We start from the raw sequence: 25,964 nt of genomic DNA on the forward strand, positions 1-25,964 counted from the left end.
ATGGCGGTCCAAGTGCAGACAACTGGATGGATAGGCTTTGGATTCTCACCCAATGGAGGAATGACCGGATCTGATGTGGTGATTGGTTGGGTAGACAAGTTTGGATATGCCTTTTTGCAGGTTTACACAGATGTTATGTTATGTAACTTAACTAGCCGTTCCTATCATGTGTTGTTCTGGTCCCTTCCCACATCAATTTTTGACGGGCTATGCCTAATTCATTGGTATCGTGTATGCGCACATTATCTAATGCTCCATGTTAAGTACATACATAGTTGCTGTTTAGAGGGTTTACAGGTATGTGAAAAATAGCTATGCATGTTGTAACAAATAACAATGGTTGTTTGTCAGTTGTTTCTACAAATAGCCATATTACGTAAGTACTGAGCTATACTAGTGATGTAACCAGCTGTTATACATTCAGTAGCTACCCGGAAGATATGGATGTTATTCATGGGAGTATGGGGGCTTTAAATTTTTTGCTACTTTAGGCCAAGTTAATAAGATTCCTAGTTTCTGGTTGCATTGAGAGCATGCAGGTAGTGAGGGCGGACGGTTACTATTATTAATAAATAAAATTTCAAAATGACAATACACTGTCTACCAACCAAACGGTTTCAAGCAACAGGCTACAAATGTTTCAAAGGACTGTGGCTTTTCATATGTGTCACAGACAACAACAAAGCACTTTTTGTAACTTTTACAAGAGTTTGGAACTAGTAAAATGCCTCCCAGTATTAAAATAAATAATGGTTTTGATCCTGTAGCAAGATAACTTATTATACTAGAGTTGCTGACTGATCTATTAGACCACTATTTAATCATTTCTGATTTTCATCAGCACCTGTATGTATTTTTACTGCCGCATGCATTTCCCCATTATTAAAGATTTAACCATTATTTCATCTGATTAACTAAATTTTGAGTATGTACAGTTCAGTTTTCAAGAATGCTGCACAGTAGCTACCTAGCACTTTGTAGCCAAGATGTGAATGGTAGTGCAATGATGTTTACAAGTAAGAAGTTAATCCTCAAGTGGATTTGTGATCACGTGATGAAGGACGACTTATGTAACTACATCTAAAGAGGATATAGTTGCCATGCTAAGTTAGCAAATTGCCTGTTATACAGAAAGTATCAGAGTAAATAGGTATTGGTAAATAAGTCTATAGCTTGCTATATTGTAGCAAGTACTAGGGATAATGGGTAATGTTGATGACCTGCCTGCCCACACTCTACATTTGGAATTTTCTAAAGAAAAACAGAAAATCACCAAATAGTGGTGCCTATTAGAGTATCTCAAATTCTCGATCTTAACACTGTGTATTTCTAAATAATATTTAAAATCTTTTATAATTACAATGTGGTAGAGAAAGTGGCATGCGGATGGGTGACGGGAAACAAGAAATTAATAATGTTGGCCTTAGAAGCTCTGAGATATAGTATTTTAGATGGTTTAGATACACTTTGTTTTTGCAAATTAAGTATCTTGTATATAAAAGAAATAAAGTGACTATTCTATTAGAGTGGTTGACTTCTCTATCAGAGTATCTCAATCTTTTGTTACATGCAAGCATTGCTCAATGATAGGCAAGGGCATGCCCCTAGCCCCCTCCCTCATTTTTTGCAGCTATATGAGAATCATATACCATAATTCGCTTTATTTTCGTGTAAGAAATTTTCATGATAAAATTTTTCGTGTAAAATTATTTTTGTGACGTGATTGACTGCTCTATTAGAGTAGTTCGATCTTTTGTAAAAATTTTCATGTTCGTACAAGTTTGGCATATGAAAATTATTTTACAACAAAAAAAAAAGCAAATTACGGTAGCTAATTTTGTTGCGTGATAGGCCCTACAATGAAAAGAATGTTTTCCTTTATGCATAACATGCTGTCAAAAGTAGTAGCTACCACTTTTTTTTTTTTCAGATCTATCAGTGCAGCTAACTTCCATGTTCTATATGTGTCCATCATTGCACCATTGTATTTCTATCACTATTTGAATGCTTGACTTGCTATTGACTGGTTTTCACTGGTCTAACACGCAGTGCCAATAACCCAGTTTTTAATTTAGCAAGGATGTAAACAAGAATACCACTTGGAATGGCCTAAACGAAAAACTTACTTACGTAGCAACTACCTCATATTTGTTAATGTCATCCTGTAAAGCAAAACTGGTCAAAACTGAAACTGAATAAATTTTGTATTATTAGCTACAGATGCAATCATTTATCTTGAATAATCCCTTCAAAAACCTTAGAAATGACTGATGTGGTGTAAACCTGTGATTGTCACATAGGAACTATATTTTGGGCTTTTCCAGTTAGCTAGTTTAGTATTGTATGAAACTTCAGGTACTTGAGTGAATGCTTACTTATAAAGAATTATTAATCAAGAGGGTAAAATGTTTATGTAGCTTCATACCCTATAGGATCATTATGCTTTTTCTTATGAACTACCACGGCTTGATATCAGTCAGGACTGGATATTGTTAAATGCTACTGAAGATGTTGGCTACACTGTGCTAGAGTTTATGAGAGACTTTCAGACATGTGACCTTCAAGATGACAGAGCAATCACCTTTGTAAGTGTTTCTACCTCCAGGTGCCGGCATGTACAAAAATGTTGCCACTAATTCACTTGTTCACTGCATAATAATATTCTGTGTGCTTCCCTTACATAATGATTTTTTGTATATTCACCACACAGAAACAGTGTTCCTCTGGCTACGTGTATTCGAATACACATAGTTTGAATTTAATACATGGCAAATAATGTACGATTTTTAATGACAGTGTACAGAGAGCTTAGGAATGCAAGTGTATTTTTAACGATGAGAATCAGGCTGGAATTTGAAATGATTATGAATCTATTTGCTAGCCCTGCTCTTCAAAAAATATTGAGATATCCTAAATAGAGCGGTTAGAAATTGTAACAGTTATAGTGAGTGGTAGCAGTCAGTTAGCTGCTTGAAGCAACTGCATAAATTAAATATGGTAACTGGCTATCTGAAGCTTAACATCACTGTAAATGTTATAATTAAGCAACTGAAATACATTCTGGTGGCACAATCTCAGCAAACAATTTTTTGTAGTGCTCAAGAGCATTATACACATACATATTATAGAGCCTTGTACCTATTCATTTGTAGGATATTATCATTTCTTGTGTGTTTCATTGCCACACACAGGGTGATACAGTGCATATAATTTACTGTTATCATGTGATTGACCCAGAAGACAACACTGTAATACAATTACATAATGTTAGAGGTACCCGTACAGTCAATCTGTTTGGACAAATGAATTACAAACCTCCGCTAAGTGATGCACAGTTTCTGGATCTACGAAATAACCGGGTAACTTATATTATAATATGTACAAATAAGAATTTCTATCTTTAGGTAAACATTCCCCCTGATGGAACATCATATATTTGTACTGCCATTGAGATTCCACAGAATATTCGTAACCAAACTCATTATGTGGTGAAAGTGAGTATTCTTAATGTACTGAATAATAGGCAGTTATTGTTGCATTTCTTTGATGTAATATCTGTAGAAGTGGTGAGGCATTTAAAAGTCTCAACCTGCCCAAACTAATATTTCATTACAAATTTAATTCACAGGCATAAATGCAAATACTAACTATCCAGTTTTAAACAAAAGCAGAGTTAACAAAGTCCATTCTTTTCATATAGTATGGTGCAGTAATCACTCCAGAGAGCAAACGACATGTTCTCCACATTTTAGTGCATCTCTGTGAAGGCCTGGACTACACTGGCCATCCGTCCATTAACATCAGTCACATTTGTGATGAATTTCCAGAGGAATTGAATATGTGTAGAACAAGTGTAATTATTGCTGGTTGGGCAGTCGGTGGTGAAGTAAGTAATTCTTGTTCTTTTGTTTAATACAGCTGACTGCTCTAATAGAAGTTTTACTATAGATCACATAAACTTATTGTTTAGTTTCTCCTTCATTCAAAATAGCAGTGTGAGTGGACAGACTGATCACATGACTCGAAATGCAAAAATTTTAACTAGCTTGATAGCTACTAGCTTGAAAGGTTACTTGATGGCTGCATTCAACCACCAATAGTACAAAAAAAGTTTGGTGCTGTATAATGGGATAAAAAACTAATAATGAAATTTACGTGGTCTTATAGTAATATTGTTTATTATGTTTTACAGGATTTTGTCTTCCCAGAGGAGGTAGCATTTCCAATTGGTGGTGATGACAAAGTTCATACGCATTTTGTTCTTGAGATGCGTTATGATAATCCTAACTTCATTCCAGGTTATGTGAAACATGTTGTATTTAATGCACAAACACATGCACAGTTATGTGGATAGATTTTTATTGATACAGTTAAATTCTAGATTTCAAAGTCAACCAAACAATGAATAACTGAAATGCCAGTACATCACAATAACAAGGGATCTAGGTCAGGGATTTTAATAAGTATTTCGACTCTGAGCCAAACTGGCCCAACCCAGACATCTACTGCTCCACCAGTAGTATACCACTGGACCAATCAGCTTATGTTTGATGTGTAGTAGTCACAAAGCTGGACTAGTGCTGAGAAAATTAGAGCAAAAGCCACGAGTTGTGTGGGTCATTTTGTGTTCACACTGGGCCAATAGAGCACCATATTGCCTTATCAAATACCCTGATCTAGGTCCTGACCACAGTGACCAGCAATTCCTAATAGCAGGTTTAATGACTTAATCCATGTGATCTTGATATGGCTTTGTATTACTATAGCCATGGCACTGTTATAAGAAAGAGGGGGTATAACTTCTGTGTATTTTGTGAACAAAATATTTTATTTTTTAGATATAATTGATTCATCTGGAATGAGGTTGTACTATGTTAAACAACCACGGCAATTTAATTCAAGCATGATATCTGTTGGCTATTTGACTAGGCCACAGATGGTTATTCCACCTCGTGTGGACCGCTACACTGTTTATGGCTACTGCTCCAAACGTTGCACTGCAGCAGTGAGTTCATGATCACTTGTTTAATATGTATAGTATAGATCTAACTTTTGATTGTGGTATATAGCTATAACCCTACGCAAGTTTGATCAATGCTAATTATATAATCACTTTTAAACTATGTCATATACGTATACAATATGTTGAAGGAATCTTTTTACTGCGTGAACTTTTACTTTGCAGCACTTACCTGAAGATGGAGTGACAATATTTAGCAACCTGTTCCATACTCATGTGATTGGTTAGTTATACATCATGAGAAATGTTTATGCATGTGTACGTATGTACGTATGTATGCAATGCAATATCACCCACAGTATCTTATTGCAACTATATATAAATTAATGAGGACAATAGGATTCCCTAATACATACTGAGATACAGCTACAGTATAACATGCCTCAAAATCTGATAATGTTAGTTCATCTACATATTCATCCATTCAGGTGTGTATCTAAAGTTAAGGCACATCCGTAATGGAAAAGAATTGCCACCCATTGATGCCAATCTACATCATGACTCTGCTTTCCAGCAACACACTGCAATTCCACTTGTTAAAGTGTTACCAGTAAGTGTTCAACTAAGTTTTGTTCTTATTATACTTGCACTAATTGTGTAGCACAATTTCAAACTATAAGCTACAAGTGTTACGCCAGCACAATATGAATGATTTTCAAGATTTATAATTAAAATGTGCAATGTGAATAATCAGCAAACTGCACATTGTTACTATCAATTTTTTTTATTGGTTGATTGTTTGCAGTTTACAACAAACAAGATAAGAAAGCAGTGACTTCCTCTAATAAAGCATTCAGGCAGTACTGAAATACTCTAATAAAACAGTCAGCTCTCAAGCATAATCTTGTACTGGAACATACCCGAGAACTACTGAAGCCTTAATTCTCTAAGAATTTATATTAAGAAATTACCTGTAATGTATTCTCCTGAGTTAGCTAAAAAAGTTTAGCTGAAATGCAAACAGTATTCACTCAAAATATAGAATGCTGAATTTAGTATTTGTGGCTCTACACAAATCCCATACGTTAAATAACTACATTACGTGCAGTTCTTCAACTCGTATCTATTATGGGAGTGCTGTCCTATAAAAATTTCATGGATTGTTTGTGTTGATATAATTATAATCTTCAACAATTTAGTGAATTTAAACCATGTACATATTGTACATTTATTTAGTGTCGTTAAATTAATCATATTGTGTGCAACACAGTGTACGTACTTATTTTCATAATTTGGCACTAATTGTTATAGGGTGATGAGCTCATCTTAGAATGTGGATATAACTCTAGCAACAGAGGCTTTACTACTTTTGTAAGTTTCAAACTAAAATGTAGTGTGGACGAGGCCACATGCTGCTAGTAAAATGGATACAGGAACTGCTAATTACATAGCCAAGTCTCAACACTTAATTGTTTATAGTATTGATTGTACAATAGTCCTTTTGTTTAAGAAGACAATAATGATTATCCTGGTTTATGAACAGTAGCACAGTTTACAGTGGGAAAATAGCTAATGCTGCAACAGATGTATAGCGTAGTTTGTTTACATTAACTTTATTGTTACTGTATAACTTATATCACACTATGCGTATGTACATGCATGACTAAACAGCTACCAATACAACTAAAATTGCTTTATTGAAACTTTGCTTGTGTCACAATATGCGTGCAGGTAGACACTAGACAGATACTTAAACACAGACAAATTTTGTACATAAGGTACAAGGGCTACGACTCCTTGATATATACCTAATGCATGGCAATGTAATAGACATATGAACTGAAGATCTGTATTTAATTTCAGGGTGGAGAATCAACTAGGGAAGAAACGTGCCTAGCCTTCATCTCCTACTATCCAGCCACACCGGTTACAGCATGTGCTAGCATTACTAACTTGGCATCGTATCATCAATGGCTTATGGAGTTTGTGCCGTAAGTATGAGTAATGTAAAATTTGAATGTGTCTAGTTGTAGAAAGCTATACTCGTTTTCAAGCACCAAATGTCACCATTATAAATGTTAGCCATAACATAGTCAAACTTTGATGTAGGCTTCTTGATGTTAGGTAAATATGCAGTAGTCAATGTAAACTATAAAAAACTTATTTTATCATTAATACTGATGTTATTTCAGGGAAGAAAATCACCAAGCCATTATTGAATCCCTTGCTAACAAAGATCCTGTTGCTGCTGAACCATTGTTTAATAGCCTCAACTGGACTGTAGATAATCATCAGATATTTCAACAAGTTGGACGTGATGGAGAACAGCTAATGTATTGTTTTACTCCAACAGTTGTGGTAAGTACTTAACAATATTCAATGATTTCGAGTGCTGGTTTATTTTATTTTGCACTGGAGTCCTGCAAGAAGTCTAAATCTTATGAAGCAGGAAGCCAGAAACATATAACACTATGTGTGTGTTTGTGTGTGTGCGTACGTGCGTGCATGTGTGCGTGCGTACGTGCGTACGTGCGTGCATGCATGCGTGTGGTTGTGTGTGAAGCAGCATAGCCAAGTGGCTATATAGAGCATCGGCCTGGTAATCAAAAGGTTCCAGGTTCGATGCCTGGTTATGCTAATTTGGTGTTGTTGTTGCTTCCTTGAGCAAGAAACGTTACTCACATTGCTTCAGTATACCCAGCTGTTTAAATGGGATCTGGTAGTCTGGTGTCATCTGGGGAAGAAGCTCACCCAGCTGTAACATCAATGGGTACTTGGTATTTACTGGGGAAGCAAATACCCAACTGTCCTTGTCTCACTTAACGGTGTTGGTGTCATTGTGGAACTTCAGGTTCTGCTTCCTCTCTCCGTGAGACCTCCTAGATTTACTAACCTTGCACCAGGAGGATTTGCCTGCACAAGGCTCAAGCACCTGAGTGGTGCACAGACATCCCAGTGCTTGCTTGCCGGGTGGCAATAACTGTGTTTTGCATGACTGCCGTAGGTTTTGCTTTACTTTGCTTTGTGTGTGTGTTGTCATTGTGGAACTCAAGCTCCAAGGCTGCTATCTGAGATGCATAGCACAGTCTTCATGTGGGTTACCACCAGTCCTGTTCCAGGAGGACTTCATCTGTGCTTCAGTGCTAGTTCACTGGATAGCAATAGCAGTGTTTCACATAGCTTTCAACTTATGAAGAAATTTGTACCAAATAGATCTGATGGATGTAAACAATACTCTTCCCATGCAATTATACATGTAGCCTTTGTGACTACATAAAGGTAGACAGTTATGTTTAACAATTCATTCGTAGCTCAACAGTAGTTTACAGTTAGGAAGTTTACCAAACAGCAAGCTTCCTGCAATGTGATGGCACATGTGTGCACCCTAATAGAACAGTTACTGTGATACTGTGTGCTGAATTTTGTTACCACTATCACTCAGAGCAAAGTTTTCAAATTAAACAGTGTCACTCACTTATACACACTACTCTGGGCATGTGTAAGCGCATTTAGGTACATAATCTAACTAACTACCTAATAATTATTTTATCCTAATAAATTAAAGATAAATTAATATGTGGTTTACTTGTTATCATATCTGAGGACTAATAAGAGACCAGGCTGGGGAAAGCTCCTATTTGTGAATGGATTTGCCTTTCACACACATCCATTTTACTAACTTTGACAACTCATAACTTCAGATTAGAAAAAGCTATTTTTTCAGGCTCCAATATGTATTAAATATACTAGTGTACATAAAGGATACATTAGTGCCATACTGTGATTTTGTAGTAGCATACTGTATAGCGTATTTGTTTTGTATAAGCTTTAATATGGAGTAACAATAGTATTTAATGCAGTGATTAATCTCCTTCATTCAGAGTGGAGGATTTGTGTTACCCGATCTGCCACCAATAATAACTGAACCACTTTGGGAACATGAGGTTTGTGGATCAGGAGTATCTCCAGTGTACAACTTTTACTTTACTACAATTTGTTTATTTGCTATACTGCTCTCCATCATATGCAATTGAAGTACTGTTGTATAATACTGCAAATACTGTATAGAGCAGAAATTGGATAAGTATCATAAAGTCTACACCTGCAAATTAGAGGGATACAGTACATGTTTTGCTGTTATACCAGTCAGTAATAGTCAAGATATGGGTATGAACAAGCATCTACTACAGTTGCAGTTTGTTTAGTATATTTGCAGAAATGTGGTTTCTAGTTAACTATGTACTATAATGTGCACATAAAGTTCTTTATTATGATTGTTATGAATCGCATCATATTGACTCTGACACTTGGTACAGACCAAATACAATTTGTATACAACAGCAATTGTCAGTATTTACAAAATGATTACCAGTGACCGGTAGGGTTAGGTTTTCATAAGAGTCTCATTCAGTTTATAGTAGACTCCCTTCTGGGACATCAGTTCAGAATGGGTTCCTGCTTCAATAGCTTTACCATCCTTGATCACTACAATCAGGTCAGCATTGTGGACGGTGGATAACCTGTGAGCTATTACTACACTGGTACGACCCTCCCTAGCCTTATCCAGTGCCTCTTGAACCACCTAATAATCAACAAGCTCACTATGCTCTGGCATACTTCATCATTGTCCACATACCTTTTCATTCTCAGTGTCCAAAGCTGATGTTGCCTCATCCAGTAACAATATCTTGGGTTTCCTCACTAAAGCACGAGCAATGGCTATACGTTGTTTCTGTCCTCCTGATAGCTGAGTACCACGGGATCCCACATTGGTAGAGTAACCCTACACAATATTCAACAGCATTAGGAAAATTCCCACGTTATACTCACTTGTGGTAGTGATGTGACGAAGTCATGTATGTTGGCAGACTTTGCAGCTTCTTCCACTTCTTCATAAGTCACTTCACGGAAGTTATCTCCATATCGGATGTTATCAGCAATACTGCAATCAAACAGTGTTGGCTCTTGTGATACTAGTCCCATCTGATAACGAAGCCACTGAATGTTTAAATCTTTGATATTTACTCCATCTAGTTTCTGTGTAAGTAGAAAGTGTTGTCCATCATCAAGTATTATATCTGATGTATCTTACCACGTTTCCTCTCTCGGGATCATGGAAGCGTTCCAATAGTGACACTACTGTACTCTTGCCACATCCACTGGGACCCACAAGAGCTAATGTCTGTCCTGACTTCACTGACAAACTGAGTCCTTGCAGTACCTGAATGTCAGGTCGAGCAGGATACTTGAACTTGACATTATTAAGTGATATGCAACCACTGGTGTTTTTCTATGGATTATATAGACCATAAGTATATGCATGCAGTCAATACTATTAACATTTAGAATGCAACCATGCATTGTAATATGAAAGGTGCTATTTTGACTTATGCATACTACAATTTCAAAGAAAGATGCTTACAGGTTTTTCTCCTGGTTCTTCTGAAAAATTATCAATGCCATCTATCAGTGAAAATATTCTCTTAGCAGACAATCTGGCTTTAGCATAGTTAGGGGCATATGTGCTAGCCTTCCCTGCTGACAAGACTCCGAAAAACAGTGCAACAAACACTCTAAAGTATTAGAAATGAGACACATTATCAAAGATGCGTATAGAACAAGTGTAAACTTAGACTTACACTCCTAAATCTCCAAATTCCATGTGTAAGAAATGATCTTCATTTATTGCTATAAGGAAGGCTCCAAATCGATATACCATAGCATTAAGAAAGCATGCTAAACTGTCAGCTAGGCCATTACCCAATCCCAACACGTAGGCAGTTCTCAAGGCTTTCCTGTATTGATAACATTAAACCCAATGTTAGTAAACAATAGCACCTACTGATATGGTGACTGAATACATTGTTCAAACTTTTTGCAAAATTTTACTTCCAGTCCAAGGGAGACAACAGTTCGAATGTTAGAAATTGATTCATATGCAATCTAGGAGAATATCACATCTATAACATAGTCTAAAATTCAAATACATGAGCAGTTATACACTTGTAGTACATGTATGGCTGAGCATAGATAACGCGCATCTACAATACTTACATTTTCAGCTTCATCATTTTTCTTAGTTCCTGTTACTCCCATGAGTAATCTGCTTTGAATAACTAATGCACCAAGTAGGAGGGGTAGAGTTAACAAGATTAGAATTGTAACAAGCCAGCCATATACAAAAGCGATGACCAAACCAGTTGTTAACCCCACCACCATCTCAGACACAGCACCAAACCGAGAGCCTGTGGCCTAAACAAATAACACAGTTACTGATCAATGGACACATATCCATGTATCCTATGAGGTACTATATGGTTGTTTGTATTGCATTACGTTATGACCTATGAATTATACTGCATGACAGTATGTAAATTTATACTTACTCCCTGTACTTGACTGGCATCATGTGATAGCTGGCCAGTTAGGGCACCTGTTGAATTCTCTTCCAGATCAAACCATCCAATATCCTATATGAGAGTTGCACAGTATTCAGTGCAGTTTTGTGATTATTGTCAGCATATATGTGTATATCTCAAACCTCATGCAGTTATACTAAGTGTAGGTAATAAATAAAAACAGATCACACATTTGTTGATTTATTCAAGCCATGTTTTGTAAAGCATGATATATTCCATACCACCAAACACACCTGCTTTAGTATGGCTTTAAATGACTGATTTCTTAGTCTTGAGGTCAGTGAGTGACCAGCAACAGTAAAGCACAGTGTACGGAAGAATGCAGCCATTCCAGATGCAACTGCAACAATACCAAATAAGCCAGCAAACAAGCGTGAATTCTCTTCTGCATTTCGAGGATCAGCAAATATCTGTGTAGAAGCAAAACATATTATTTAATCATATATGATCCATACATATTCAAATGTGCAAACGTAGCATATGCATATACATTTTTATATATGATTATTGAAGCTGCAAAACAATTGCCATGTGCTTTTGTCAAGTGAGATGTTCTTTTAATGGACTATCTCAGCCATATGTATCTCCAGTCATATGGTACAACTCTCACAGCTTAGCATCTATGAGACTATATAGAGAATAAGTCTTCCAGAGCAACAGCACATGTGCTGTGTCAGAGCACACTAGCTGCAAACATGTTTGTGTGTGGATGGACAGCTGCATGCAGGGAAAGTGGGGCAAGCCAAAGAGTGGGAGCCAACTTTGGTAACAAAAGTTAGAGTTTAAAGCATACAACATACAGAGAGGTCACTCTGGAGGTTTATAATTTAAGATATTTATTTATATCAGTCTGTTAAATAAAATCACACAAATAACTATGTAGATACAAAAATCATGAAATCGAATAGAATTTTACTTCATAGAATTTTCCAACAAGAATTCCAGTGATTGGGAATGCAGCTCCTTCAAAGGATGATGCCAGTATGCCAATTATTATTAGGTACCACTCTGGAGAACTGGCTTTGATCACACGCCATAAGGGAGCATCTGGTAAAGTCTGATCATCTTCGTCCACCTATAATTGTGGTAACATTTTGTAACATGCTATTCACACACAAATAAAAGTAATAGTTCATAATTATGCAACAGCTATAATGTGGTGTTCCATTGGTCTTGAATTCATACCTCACAAGTCATAAAAGAGCTGCATGCATGAACATTCTTAGCTATTTAGCTTGATTCTAAACATATCAATTAGGCATACCTCTTGATCTACTGTGTACGCACTCTCAGCTGATTGCAGAGAGAGTGCAGATGATCGACGAAAATATTGTGATGGGAGTAATTTGATTGATCGACGTATTGAAGATTTCCTTTTATGCTGTGAGTGAACTTTCTTCATTTCTGATTGGCACATTACAGTGTTTGTGACTTCATTGTCACTACTCTTACAAGCCTACACATAATATGATACAGTTTACACAGTATAAATATGTTTCTCTAACCTGTGTTGACACTAAATTGTAATAAACTCCTTTCCTTGCTAGCAGTTCTGCATGTGTCCCACTTTCCATTACTCTTCCATTAACAATTGCTGCAATAACATCAGCTCTTTGTATGGTAGACAATCTGTGGGCTATGATGATTGTGGTACGACCATGGCTGGCCTGGATGACAATATAATACAACACGTTGTACAATTAACCGTAATTCCTTAAACCAGTAACCAGCCAAGCAAGTTTACATACCTGATCTAGAGCAGCTTGTACTAGGGATTCACTCTCAGCATCAAGTGCTGATGTTGCCTCATCCAGTATTAATATCTTTGGGTCTCTCACTATGGCACGAGCAATGGCTATACGTTGTTTCTGTCCTCCTGATAGTTGAGTACCCATCTCTCCTACTAAAGTGTTATATCCATCAGGAAGTTCACTGATGAAAGAGTGAGCATTTGCAGCCTCAGCTGCTGCAATCATTTCTTCTTCTGTAACATCGTCTCTGCCATAATGAATGTTCTCTGCTATTGTAGTAGCAAACAACACTGGCTCCTGACTGACTACTCCAATGTTGGAACGTAGCCAGTGTAAATTTAATTCACAAATATCATATCCACCAAAAGTTACCTATAAAGTGCCAATGATCTATAATGACTAACTGAAAGATACTGTATGGATGCATAAAACATGAACACATGCATGTACACATGCACCTGCACACATACATGAAAAAGCATGCACACAGACAGACAGACAGACACACACACAGAGATGCACAAACCCTCCAGCAGCCATGCAAAATGCAGCTATTGCTGCCAAGCAAACCAGCACTGGGATGCCTGTGCATCACTCAGCTACTTGAGTCTTGTGCAGGAAAATCTTCCTGGGGCAGGACTAGTGACCTGCAGGAGGACTGTCCAGGCCTTACAGAGAGAAATCATGGAACCTGAAATTCCACAACAATACCAACACCATCACTAAGTAAGACAAGGACAGTTGGGCATTTACTCCCCCATAGTTTCATCTGTCATGGAACCCACACTGTGACTCAGACAACACTTCTATCTGCCAATCTCTGCTAACAGTTTTGTCTAAAATCCTGCTAACAGCTTGCCAACAATATGAAGTAGAGATATCCCTTTCCAATTACCTCAGCAATACAAGTTTCCTTTCTTAGGGAGTAGTAATGCCACATCCATATCTAATCCAAAACAGCCAAGCTGTAAAAAAAGAGTGCGGCCCTGAGAAAGGCTATGGTGAAAAAAGATGTGAAATCCAAGGTGGCGGCCAAGAAATGGCTGTGATGGTAGGTTAATGGTAAAAATTTTAATAACGACAATTCAAGTGAATTTTGTGCCAAGACCAAGCGGCACCAAATTCACTGAATTGTTGTTATTAAAATTTTTACCATTAACCTACCATCACAGCCATTTCTTGGCCGCCACCTTGGATTTCACATCTTTTTTCACCATAGCCTTTCTCAGGGCCGCACTCTTTTTTTACAGCTTGGCTGTTTTGGATTAGATTTCACTTCTTTTTGCATTTGTATACCCCAAAGCCGGCCTATGGCCGGCTTTAGGGCTTTTTAACTTGTCATTTTTTTCTTTACTACAGGAAGAAGAAAAGATGAAGCAGGGTGATTTCTTTGTAGCTGACCTCTCTGCAAGGTGATCCTTCTAGCTGATCCCTCTACCGGATGACTTGTTTGTAGCTGAACTCTCTACAAGGTAACTTCTTCTAGCTGATCTTTCTACAGGGTGATTTGTTTGTAGCTGAATTCTCTACAGGGCGATTTGTTTGCAGCTAAACTGCTAAACTCTCTACAATGTAACTTCTTCTAGCTAAACTCTCTACGGGTGGCTTGTTTCTAGCTGATCTCTCTACAGGGTGACTTGTTTGTAGGCTACAAACAAGTCACCCTGTAGAGAGATCAGCTAGAAACAAGCCACCCGTAGAGAGTTCAGCTAGAATAAGTTACATTGTAGAGAGTTCGGCTACAAAGAAACTACCATGTAGAGAGTTCAGCTGCAAACAAATTGCCCTGTAGAGAATTCAGCTACAAACAAATCACCCTGTAGAAGGATCAGCTAGGAGAAGTTACCTTGTAGAGAGTTCAGCTACAAACAAATCACCCTGTAGAGAGTTCAGCTACAAACAAGTCACCCTGTAGAGAGATCAGCTAGAAACAAGTCATCCTGTAGAGAGTTCAGCTAGAAGAAGTTACATTGTAGAGAGTTCAGCAGTTTAGCTGCAAACAAATCGCCCTGTAGAAAATTCAGTTACAAACAAATCACCCTGTAGAAATTGTAGCTGAACTCTCTACAGGGTGATTTGTTTGTAGCTGAACTCTCTACAAGGTAACTTCTTCTAGCTGATCTTTTTACAGGGTAATTTTTTTGTAGCTGAATTCTCTACAGGGCGATTTGTTTGCAGCTGAACTCTCTACAAGGTAACTTCTTCTAGCTGACCTTTCTACAGGGTGATTTGTTTGTAGCTGAATTCTCTACAGGGCGATTTGTTTGCAGCTGAACTCTCTACATGGTAGCTTCTTTGTAGCCGAACTCTCTACAATGTAACTTCTTCTAGCTGAACTCTCTACGGGTGGCTTGTTTCTAGCTGATCTCTCTACAGGGTGACTTGTTTCTAGCTGAACTCTCTACTGGGTGATTTGTTTGTAGCTGAACTCTCTACAAGGTAACTTCTTCTAGCTGAACTCTCTACAGGATGACTTGTTTCTAGCTGATCTCTCTACAGGGTGACTTGTTTGTAGCTGAACTCTCTACAGGGTGATTTGTTTGTAGCTGAACTCTCTACAAGGTAACTTCTTCTAGCTGAACTCTCTACATGGTGACTTGTTTGTAGCTGAACTCTCTACAATGTAACTTCTTCTAGCTGAACTCTCTACGGGTGGCTTGTTTCTAGCTGATCTCTCTACAGGGTGACTTGTTTCTAGCTGAACTCTCTACAGGGTGATTTGTTTGTAGCTGAACTCTCTACAAGGTAACTTCTTCTAGCTGACCTTTCTACAGGGTGATTTGTTTGTAGCTGTATTCTCTACATGGTAGTTTCTTTGTAGCTGAACTCTCTACAATGTAACTTCTTCTAGCTGAACTCTCTACAGGATGACTTGTTTCTAGCTGATCTCTCTACATGGTGACTTGTTTGTAGCTGAACTCTCTACAAGGTTAATTTGTTTTTAGCTGAACTCTCTACAAGGTAACTTCTTCTAGCTGAACTCTCTACAGGATGACTTGTTTCTAGCTTATCTCTATACAGGGTGACTTGTTTGTAGCTGAACTCTATACAGGGTGATTTGTTTGTAGCTGAACTCTCTACAAGGTAACTTCTTCTAGCTGACCTTTCTACAGGGTGATTTGTTTGTAGCTGAATTCTCTACAGGGCAATTTGTTTGCAGCTGAATTCTCTACATGGTAGCTTCTTTGTAGCTGAACTCTCTACAATGCAACTTCTTCTAGCTGAACTCTCTACAGGATGACTTGTTTCTAGCTGATCTCTATACAGGGTGACTTGTTTGTAGCTGAACTCTCTACTGGGTGATTTGTTTGTAGCTGAACTCTCTACAAGGTAACTTCTTCTAGCTGACCTTTCTACAGGGTAATTTGTTTGTAGCTGAATTCTCTACAGGGCAATTTGTTTGCAGCTGAACTCTCTATATGGTAGTTTCTTTGTAGCTGAACTCTCTACAGGGTGATTTGTTTGTAGCTGAACTCTCTACAAGGTAACTTCTTCTAGCTGATCTTTCTACAGGGTGATTTGTTTGTAGCTGAATTCTCTACAGGGCGATTTGCTTGCAGCTGAACTCTCTACATGGTAGTTTCTTTGTAGCTGAACTCTCTACAATGTAACTTCTTCTAGCTGAACTCTCTACAGGATGACTTGTTTCTAGCTGATCTCTCTACAGGGTGACTTGTTTGTAGCTGAACTCTCTACAGGGTGATTTGTTTGTGGTTGAACTCTCTACAAGGTAACTTCTTCTAGCTGATCTTTCTACAGGGTGATATGTTTGTAGCTGAATTCTCTACAGGGCGATTTGTTTGCAGCTGAACTCTCTACATGGTAGTTTCTTTGTAGCTGAACTCTCTACGATGTAACTTCTTCTAGCTGAACTCTCTACATGGTGACTTGTTTGTAGCTGAACTCTCTACAGGGTGATTTGTTTGTAGCTGAACTCTCTACAAGGTAACTTCTTCTAGCTGATCTACTTTTCTACAGGGTGATTTGTTTGTAGCTGAATTCTCTGCAGGGCAATTTGTTTGCAGCTGAACTCTCTATATGGTAGTTTCTTTGTAGCTGAACTCTCTACAGGGTGATTTGTTTGTAGCTGAACTCTCTACAAGGTAACTTCTTCTAGCTGATCTTTCTACAGGGCGATTTATTTGCAGCTGAACTCTCTACATGGTAGTTTCTTTGTAGCTGAACTCTTTACAATGTAACTTCTTCTAGCTGAACTCTCTACAGGATGACTTGTTTCTAGCTGATCTCTCTACAGGGTGACTTGTTTGTAGCTGAACTCTCTACAGGGTGATTTGTTTGTGGCTGAACTCTCTACAAGGTAACTTCTTCTAGCTGATCTTTCTACAGGGTGATATGTTTGTAGCTGAATTCTCTACAGGGCGATTTGTTTGCAGCTGAACTCTCTACATGGTAGTTTCTTTGTAGCTGAACTCTCTACGATGTAACTTCTTCTAGCTGAACTCTCTACATGGTGACTTGTTTGTAGCTGAACTCTCTACAGGGTGATTTGTTTGTAGCTGAACTCTCTACAAGGTAACTTCTTCTAGCTGATCTACTTTTCTACAGGGTGATTTGTTTGTAGCTGAATTCTCTACAGGGCAATTTGTTTGCAGCTGAACTCTCTATATGGTAGTTTCTTTGTAGCTGAACTCTCTACAGGGTGATTTGTTTGTAGCTGAACTCTCTACAAGGTAACTTCTTCTAGCTGATCTTTCTACAGGGCGATTTATTTGCAGCTGAACTCTCTACATGGTAGTTTCTTTGTAGCTGAACTCTTTACAATGTAACTTCTTCTAGCTGAACTCTCTACAGGATGACTTGTTTCTAGCTGATCTCTCTACAGGGTGACTTGTTTGTAGCTGATCTTTCTACAGGGTGATTTGTTTGTAGTTGAATTCTCTACAGGTGATTTGTTTGCAGCTGAACTCTTTTACATGGTGGTTTCTTTGTAGCTGAACTCTCTACAAAGTGACTTCTTCTAGCTGATCTATCTACAGGATGACTTGTTTCTAACTGAACTCTCTACAGTCTGATCTGTTAATAGCGGAACTTTCTACTGGGTGATTTGTTTGCAGCTAAACTCTTTGCATGATTGTTTCTTTGTAACTGAACTCTCTACAAGGCGACTTCTTCTAGCTGATCTCTCTACAGGATGACTTGTTTCTAACTGAACTCTCTACAGTGTGATCTGTTCATAGCGGCACTTTTTACTGGGTGATTTGTTTGTAGCTAAACTCTTTGCATGATTGTTTCTTTGTAACTGAACTCTCTACAAGGTAACTTCTTCTAGCTGATCTCTCTACAGGGCAATTTCTTTGTAGCTGAATTCTCTACAGGGTGATTTATTTGAGCTGAACTCTCTACATGATGGCTTATTTGTAGCTGAACTCTCTATTAGGTACCTTCTTCTAGCTGATCTGACTACAGGGTGACTTGTTTGTAGCTGAATTCCCTACAGAATAACTTACAATGTAATATAGCTGAGTAAATTATAAATGCAGCTGAATGCTTTATTAGGGTGACTGTTCTATTAGAGTATCTCGATCTCGCATTTGCTGCACCTAGTTGCCTTTCGAATCATAACTCAGTGATTTGTAATCCGATTCTTCTGTACTACTGCAAGGACTTTCTATGATGATTATTCCAGCTACATACTGATTTTCAGCTCGTTCCTCTAAGCGGTTTGCCTGGTAGATACGAAAACTAATAGTTTTTTTATTCATAAAAATTGATCGCGTAATTTTGACACAGGTTGGGTTTCGTATCATATCTCCATGGTCTTTATCCCGATTCCTTTCAAACCACAAAAAGGCACTCCTACGATGGTTGCTCCATCTACATATCAATTTTCAACTGATTCCTCCAAGGCGTTTACCCTGTAGGCGTGACAGACCTTCGACCTTATTTTACGCAAATAATCGGTCATAACTCCGTGAATGTTCATCGGATTCCTACCAAAGTTGGTACGGAGATCCGCCTTAATGAGCCCTTTAAGTGTGCCAAATTTCAGCCAAATCCGAGCCCGCATTCGTGTTTTATGGCGAATTTTGCGAAGTGTGCGAAATGAAGAAGATGAAGAAGAAGAAGAAGAAGAAGAAGAAGAAAAAAACGAAGAAATTAAAACGAAATTTTGTTAGCTCGTATCTCGGAAATGGCTGGAGCGATTTTCTTCAAATTTGGTATGTAGACTACCCTAACTGGGCGGCACGTCTCCAGCAAATTTGGTTCCAATCGGATAAGGGATCACAGAGCTACATAGGTGTGAAAATTGCGTTTTCTTTCTTCCTGTTAATATACTCACGGTGTGGCGCGCCGGCTTCTTGGGCCGCACGACACACTATCGTGTGTCTTGATTCACTACTAGGTGAGTTCACAAGAGATGCAATCACCTTATGTCACTTCACTCACTTGCATCATACTGACTCACAACTTTCAATAAAACAGCATCTTTAAGCTGGTGTTGTGTGTTAATGCTCACACAAGCATACTATATCATCCTGATTGTGGATGTTTATGGAATACCACTACTCTTACAAAGTTGCATGTCTCTGATGCAGTTCCACACTTTCTTCTCCCCAAATTGATCACAATTAACTAGGGATCAGTCAATTTGTTTTTCCCACCTATTTTCTTTCCAGCAATTCTTTTAATTTCCACCTACCCTATAATACATATTATGCTCCATATTTTGCTCAACGTTAGCTGACTATTTCCACTGAATAGCTATAATGTCACTGTGTAATGACTGTTCTATTAGAGTATCTCAGTTATCACTTGCTCTTACCATAGCAAGTGGATATATAATTATGTTACTGTAGAGTATCTTGGTTGTCACTTCTCTTTGCACCAGATATGTTATCGTGTGTAACTGTTCTTGAAAGAATCTCGATATTTTCTAAGTATGCCAGCATTTTGCTCATTACTTTTACTCACATATGCTACAAATTTTGCTGCAAAGTTGATGTATCCTTATGATAAGCTCCTACTGCCTTTCTTAAACCAGGACTTCCTTGCCTACCTAATTGCTTGTCTTACAGCCCTTCCAGCTATCCTAAATCAAACAAGACTCCTTGGCTTGCCAGTTTCTAGCCATGTGGAGTAGGCCCTCCAACATTGGTTTAACATTAGTTGTAAACAATCTCGAGGTGGTTGGCCTTTAATATATACTCACACTCACTTTGTGCTATTCCTCTTCCACTCCCCATCTTCTGACCAGGATTTACTGACTTATTTAGTATAACATAACAAATAGTAGTCTCAAGGCACATTAAAAACAAGAGTTCCCTACCAGCATGACACAACTATGTGTAGTCCAAGCCCATTGCTTCACTGGTCATCATCTTCTCTAGAATCCACCTGAGCATTAAAATCTGCAAGGATAGCAAACTGTTCTTTTGCTGGCAAGGAATTTAAGAAAGCATGGAGTAGTGCTTATCTTGTCAACTTCAAGCTTTAGTTTTTAGTTGGTGCATAGCAGGACATAACATGCAACTTCCTAATGCTTCCCCCAAACTCTAAACTACACCTTCCATTGTTTTCCTCCACACATCCAGGCTACCTAATTTAACCTGGGCCATCAAGTACCAGTGTCACTCCTTCTTTTTGCACAGGTGTTCCTTCAGCTAGTGATAGCCAACCAGCAGTCAACAACTTACCAATGATACTGTCATTCGCCACATAACCATTTTCTCCAAAGCATTTGTCCCTTGTAATGCTCCCAAGCAAACATACTGTTATATGGGCTTGCTACTAGAATACACTATTATATACATCAGCCCCAACAACATATACATGTATGTGTGTGTGCACACATATGTGACTGGGCCTGCGAAAATAGGGCATGTGGGCACATGTTTTTTGCCTACTTTTTCAAGCTTCCATCACTCATAACGTTTTATACCACTCTGCTATTGCAATGCAATTTTCAGCGTTTGGTAAACGTTTAATTGGCTTTATGATGCAAGTTACAGAATGTAGATATTCTGTTCCAGTACTGAGATACAACCTTTAGTGTGATTGGGTGTAGTTTGTGCCCACATGCCCTGTTTTCGCAGGCCCTGTCACATATACAAATGCAATTATTACTTTTCCTTGGTCAGGATCATAGAATCGTTGCAATAGCTGAGTGATGGTGCTCTTCCCACAACCACTTGGTCCAACTAGTGCAAGAGTTTGTCCAGGACTAACTTTGAGACTGAGACCTTTCAATACCTTCAACATTCATTTAAATAAAATTAATTAATCCATTTATGTACATATATCTTGCCTATCTATACCACACACAACTTTGTACATGAAACAATATGCTTACTTGAACATCAGGCCTTGTAGGGTAATGGAAATGAATATCTTCAAATGCTATCTCAGTCCTGATCTTATTTGGTTTAAGACTAACTGAAGGCTGGGCAGCAATCTTTCTGGATGCCTGAAATGTATAGCAGATGTATACAAATCAAAGAGATGTAGAAATGCCAGAAAAATGTTACATTAATTCCACCCACAATAGTATGTGATACAGTTCATTACATTGTCAAATAAACTAAATGTTTGCATTAGTCAGGTATATAGTCTAACAGACAAATACGTACTCTGAAAATTGTGTTGAATATAAATCCTGCTGCTCCAGTGGCAGTCGTGAAGTCTTGCAGGTTTGGAGCCGCTTGACCAAGTGAAAAGGCTCCAAATAAAGTAGCAAAGAATGCCTGAAACAATTTTAGCCAGTTAATGACAATGAGATCTCAAATGACACATGCTTTGTGCTATTAATAATCATGTAGTACATGCAGCCACACAAATGACCTACTGTTAAGACTTCATTGATCTCAGAATCCCTGTTCTGAATTAACCATCCAGAAAACCTGATTGTATACTGATAGTAAACTATAAGCTGTATCTAAATATCATACCAAAAGCCAACTCCTTCAATTCCAAATATTAAAAAAGAAGTTAAAGCAAGTCCCATCCCTGTTGATATTCCTTTCTTAACACCAGTCTTTCTAGCATTGTTGAGACATCTATTATACCTGAGAAATCAGAACAAAAAAATTGTAATTAGAACCATATACTATGAATGCATCTATTACTTCATTAGTAGTAACTATACATACACATGTACTGTAATTGATCATGTTACAGCAACTTGCATAGCTTACACACCTAGACAACTCTTTGTCTTGTCCACCAAAAGCCAGTACAGTGTGAATCGAAGAAATCACTTCTTCTGCAACTGCTCCGGCATTGGCATACTCCTCTTGTTCCACACTGCTAAACTTTGCCACTGTCTATATGAACATGTAACAGTTGACAGATAATGTCCAATGTGTTTCATTCAGTACTTGAGCTGTAAAACAGCCAGCTATTTACCTGTTGAATATATGCTGTCCCAAACACTAGGAATGGTGTACAACCAATCATTAGCAGGGTTAATTCCCATTTGATAATCAGACTGACAACTATTCCTGCAATAAATGAAGTTGTCCACTGGATAAATAGTGACAGTTTGTCTCCTATTCCACTATGAATTTTCTGAAGATCACTAAAAATTGTAAATTACATTAAATATATAAGCAGTCTATTTCATACTCATTCATCCTGGAATTTAGTTCTCCTGTTCCATTAGCATCAAACCAGCTGATGTCTTGACTTAAAATTGCCCTAAAGAATCTTTTACGTATAACATTGACTTGTCGTTCACAAGCAACTTGAAACAGTGACACATGCAGCCAGCCAGTGACAAGTACTGTTAGTCCCAACCAGCAGAAGAACAAGATGGGGCCATCAGGTTTGTCCAGTTCTTCCAACAAATCACTCTTAGATGTGCACTCCACTCTCGAATCATTAATCAAAATATAGCATTGTGATGTATCGATGTTTTCTGGTAAGAGACAGGTTTGTGTTAGCACACCACATTCAACTGGACTTGTAGACAAGTTAAGAGATCTAGCAATATCACGACTGATATATTCATTGGCAAAAACCTTGTTTGCCTTTCCAAACTGCCAAATGAAAGTTGGTAGGGCAGCTCCATGTACTACAGCTGCTACAGTTCCTATTATCATTAGTAGTAGGTCAAGTTTTGTGGCAAAATAAAACTGCAACAAAATTAAAAGTATAAGTAGACCATAACATAATCCAAATTTACAAATTTATAAACATTACCCTTTAGATACCTTACGATGTATGCTAAACAATTTGTTTGAAATGTATAATAACTTTATAATTTACCATATAGACACATATAACATGGCCTATATAGCTATATTTAATTGTTCAGTTACTGTATAAAAAAAGAGTTTTCACTGCATGGCAGAGTCTGACATTTGGCTTAGTGGTTATTAGGGCAAATATTTGCTAAGCATGATGTATGCATGTAATGGGTTCAAATTCCACCCAGTGACAATCTTTTTTGTGCATGTGTTATCTAATGCAATGAGGATGTACTTAATCTGCATTATCAGGTCTTACACATAAACAAAACCAAACCTCTATTATGATTACATTTACTGACAATACTTATAAAAAAGAAATAAGCTGCATATTTACCTGTAGCAAAATGATGTTTATTTAGAAGACAAATTAGTTGATATTGTATTGCACAATATTTCACTGTCATGATAGGTATGTTTGTTTAGGGTGTCGTGGGTTGGTCAGGAGGCCTACAATAATACCACATGTTAACATTCACTGATGTTAGCTTTGCTTATATGTAGCTAACTAACTGTTTTTTTACATAACCTATAACCCACAGCTACTAACAATATACAAACATAACTATGTTCTATATACAACAACAGCATGTGCTGATTGGATGTCACGCTTAATAGTGTATACCACCCGTGGATGTATCTGAGTATAGCTAGGGGTCTTCTTTATTAGTATCTTGGCCTCCGCTTTACCTCAACCTGGCTAAAGTTGACATCTAATAGTGGTGGTAGTTTGTATAACTGCATCAAAAAATATAGTATGCAAGTTTGGTCTTGCACTCATGCAGTTCATGAATCAGATAGTATTCCTCAGATGTGGCACTTTTGGAGGTGACAATTAAGGGAAGGAAGGGGAATAATGGCCTCTATTTGATAAGAGCTACTTCTGCAAAATAGAGGCTATTCATGAAACTGTCTTTGCAGTTATTTGAAAAGAATCACCATTCATTGCAGGAAAGCATGCTGTACAGTACATTGCTTTACAGGCATAGTAAGGTACATTAAACGCACATCTGTCTGCTGGTTAGTGTGTAGCCAAACTCCAGTCTTTGTTGCATTTTACATTGTAAAAACCTGAACACCACAAAGTCTGCACATTTATGTTTTCAACAGTGGAAATTGACACCATGCATATAGTTGCACTATAATAGGACTGGTAGCTATACCATCTTATAAATAAGTATAGCTATTACACACTCCAAGAAGCATTGATAAATCAAACATAATTATAGAGAATGCATGAATAAGGCTAAATAAATACCCAAAATTCAAAGCTGTCTTCCATATGAAAAACACTCCGGTAAGGTTCCATTAAGGCTACCACTGTTGGACTTTTAGCTATCAATATACTGATATTTACTGTAATAGCCACTACTGTATGATGGAGTTTACTTGCATGGATTACTACCACTACTGGGCATGGATTACTACTTTATTTATTTTATTTATTATTTGCTGTACAGCATACAAACAACAAGATACGTACTGTATAAACATTAGTATAGTCCTTAAAATCTAGTGTATGCTGCAGGTCCACTGGTTCCTATACTTTGATGCAAGGCTTCAGAAGATTAATGCCACCACAATTCAATATGTTTGTTATCCACTTGAGGTAGCTAAGGTGAAGCCCAAGACAGAGGTGTTGTTGATAATAAAGATATACTGTAAAATGTAGGTGGGGCTTAACTGACTTTCAACTCAAGCTTTGAAATAGTTGAGTTCTTAAAGAATGTGTCAATGAACACCTTTCAATCTGTTAACTTAAAAGCCTTTGTTAAGTAGGCTTCTCTGTCCTTTCTTTAACAAACAGCAGGATATAGACCTACTTGCATGCACTTACTATGCTGCAGTAGCTAGCTATACTGAAGGTATAAACAGCTTGTTTAACACAGATTTATTAACAAAAGTATACCACTATCAAGTTAGTAATTTATAGCCTTGTACGATCAGTATAATTGTTTCAATTATATAGTAGCTACAAATTTATATACTTTATACAAAGCATATATATAGCTTGGACTTGTTGTTGTTTATAGGGGGAAGCTTGCTTATATTTACACTTATAGCTATAATTTATTAATGGTGAAGTTAACACGTTTTGTTAACACATTTGCATAGCACATAACTTGTAAAGTGGCTGTTAATTGATAAACATTCTTATAAATTTCTAACCATGTGGAGGCAGGCTAGTTGTATATATATATACAAACTTCTCTATATATAGCTACATGCATGTATAGCCCCTTGCCGGAGTGATTGGTAGCTATATAGCTAACAGGAAAACTTGTATCTATGGATATTTGTAAGTGGTGTAGCTAACAAAGGAAGTGTCCCATTTTATGGGTGATGAGTTTGCCCCTCCGCTTTGGATGTATCATAACCAGATATATAGTTATACATCGTGCACTCATGTACATAATTATAGCTATGTGAACGACTTACTATTTTCCAAGGTTTTAATACACTCCGCTGATCCGCTGTGTAATGGTGGCTGCTATCTTCGTGACGGTCCATATTCCTTTTCAAGGGATAAAATATACGCATGCGTAAAGTATAAGTTAGCTCGAGTGAGTCAGCTGCATGCATGCAGTACGTTTCATCACCATAAGTGACCCCTTGACGTATCATGCAA

At 37.6% G+C, this 25,964-nt stretch overlaps 3 protein-coding genes across 3 annotated transcripts; 1 reads left to right on the forward strand and 2 right to left on the reverse strand.

Moving 5' to 3' along the window:
* Positions 1 to 8,994, forward strand: LOC136239338 (DBH-like monooxygenase protein 1 homolog). Its single transcript, XM_066030070.1, has 13 exons — positions 1 to 90; positions 2,433 to 2,585; positions 3,192 to 3,359; positions 3,405 to 3,494; positions 3,701 to 3,886; positions 4,193 to 4,298; positions 4,839 to 5,005; positions 5,186 to 5,243; positions 5,449 to 5,570; positions 6,272 to 6,331; positions 6,824 to 6,951; positions 7,153 to 7,318; positions 8,842 to 8,994. The coding sequence occupies exons 1-13, from the start codon at positions 1 to 3 to the stop codon at positions 8,992 to 8,994; spliced, it is 1,647 nt and encodes a 548-aa protein (XP_065886142.1).
* A 235-nt stretch (positions 8,995 to 9,229) lies between these two features.
* LOC136238371 (ATP-dependent translocase ABCB1-like) lies at positions 9,230 to 13,496 on the reverse strand. The gene is made up of 14 exons (XM_066028811.1): positions 13,128 to 13,496; positions 12,885 to 13,046; positions 12,644 to 12,835; positions 12,296 to 12,454; positions 11,613 to 11,789; positions 11,347 to 11,430; positions 11,015 to 11,212; positions 10,803 to 10,903; positions 10,600 to 10,755; positions 10,383 to 10,533; positions 10,053 to 10,250; positions 9,791 to 9,997; positions 9,597 to 9,743; positions 9,230 to 9,542 (listed from the first exon to the last, which is right to left on the reverse strand). The coding sequence occupies exons 1-14, from the start codon at positions 13,353 to 13,355 to the stop codon at positions 9,345 to 9,347; spliced, it is 2,358 nt and encodes a 785-aa protein (XP_065884883.1). The 5' UTR covers positions 13,356 to 13,496; the 3' UTR covers positions 9,230 to 9,344.
* Positions 13,497 to 21,072: 7,576 nt separating this feature from the next.
* Positions 21,073 to 24,079, reverse strand: LOC136239340 (ATP-dependent translocase ABCB1-like). Its single transcript, XM_066030072.1, has 10 exons — positions 24,026 to 24,079; positions 22,713 to 23,221; positions 22,494 to 22,665; positions 22,287 to 22,411; positions 22,037 to 22,153; positions 21,934 to 21,988; positions 21,719 to 21,832; positions 21,442 to 21,555; positions 21,216 to 21,341; positions 21,073 to 21,135 (listed from the first exon to the last, which is right to left on the reverse strand). The coding sequence occupies exons 1-10, from the start codon at positions 24,077 to 24,079 to the stop codon at positions 21,073 to 21,075; spliced, it is 1,449 nt and encodes a 482-aa protein (XP_065886144.1).
* Between the last annotated feature and the right edge of the window lie 1,885 nt (positions 24,080 to 25,964).

The sequence above is a fragment of the Dysidea avara genome, chromosome 11 (genome assembly GCF_963678975.1).
Source record: "Dysidea avara chromosome 11, odDysAvar1.4, whole genome shotgun sequence".
Lineage (NCBI taxonomy): Eukaryota > Metazoa > Porifera > Demospongiae > Dictyoceratida > Dysideidae > Dysidea > Dysidea avara.

Coding starts and splice junctions, on each gene's coding strand:
- LOC136239338 (XM_066030070.1), top strand. CDS start 1: ATGGCGGTCCAAGTGCAGACAACTGGATGGATAGGCTTTGGATTCTCA. Junction 4,299..4,838: donor TAATCCTAACTTCATTCCAG/GTTATGTGAAAC, acceptor TTTATTTTTTAG/ATATAATTGATTCATCTGGA. Junction 5,571..6,271: donor CACTTGTTAAAGTGTTACCA/GTAAGTGTTCAA, acceptor TAATTGTTATAG/GGTGATGAGCTCATCTTAGA.
- LOC136238371 (XM_066028811.1), bottom strand. CDS start 13,355: ATGATTGCAGCAGCTGAGGCTGCAAATGCTCACTCTTTCATCAGTGAA. Junction 12,836..12,884: donor ACAATTTAGTGTCAACACAG/GTTAGAGAAACA, acceptor TATTATGTGTAG/GCTTGTAAGAGTAGTGACAA. Junction 9,744..9,790: donor TCGTCACATCACTACCACAA/GTGAGTATAACG, acceptor AATATTGTGTAG/GGTTACTCTACCAATGTGGG.
- LOC136239340 (XM_066030072.1), bottom strand. CDS start 24,079: ATGCAGTTATACAAACTACCACCACTATTAGATGTCAACTTTAGCCAG. Junction 23,222..24,025: donor TCAACTTTAGCCAGGTTGAG/GTAAAGCGGAGG, acceptor ATTTTGTTGCAG/TTTTATTTTGCCACAAAACT. Junction 21,833..21,933: donor AGATCAATGAAGTCTTAACA/GTAGGTCATTTG, acceptor AAATTGTTTCAG/GCATTCTTTGCTACTTTATT.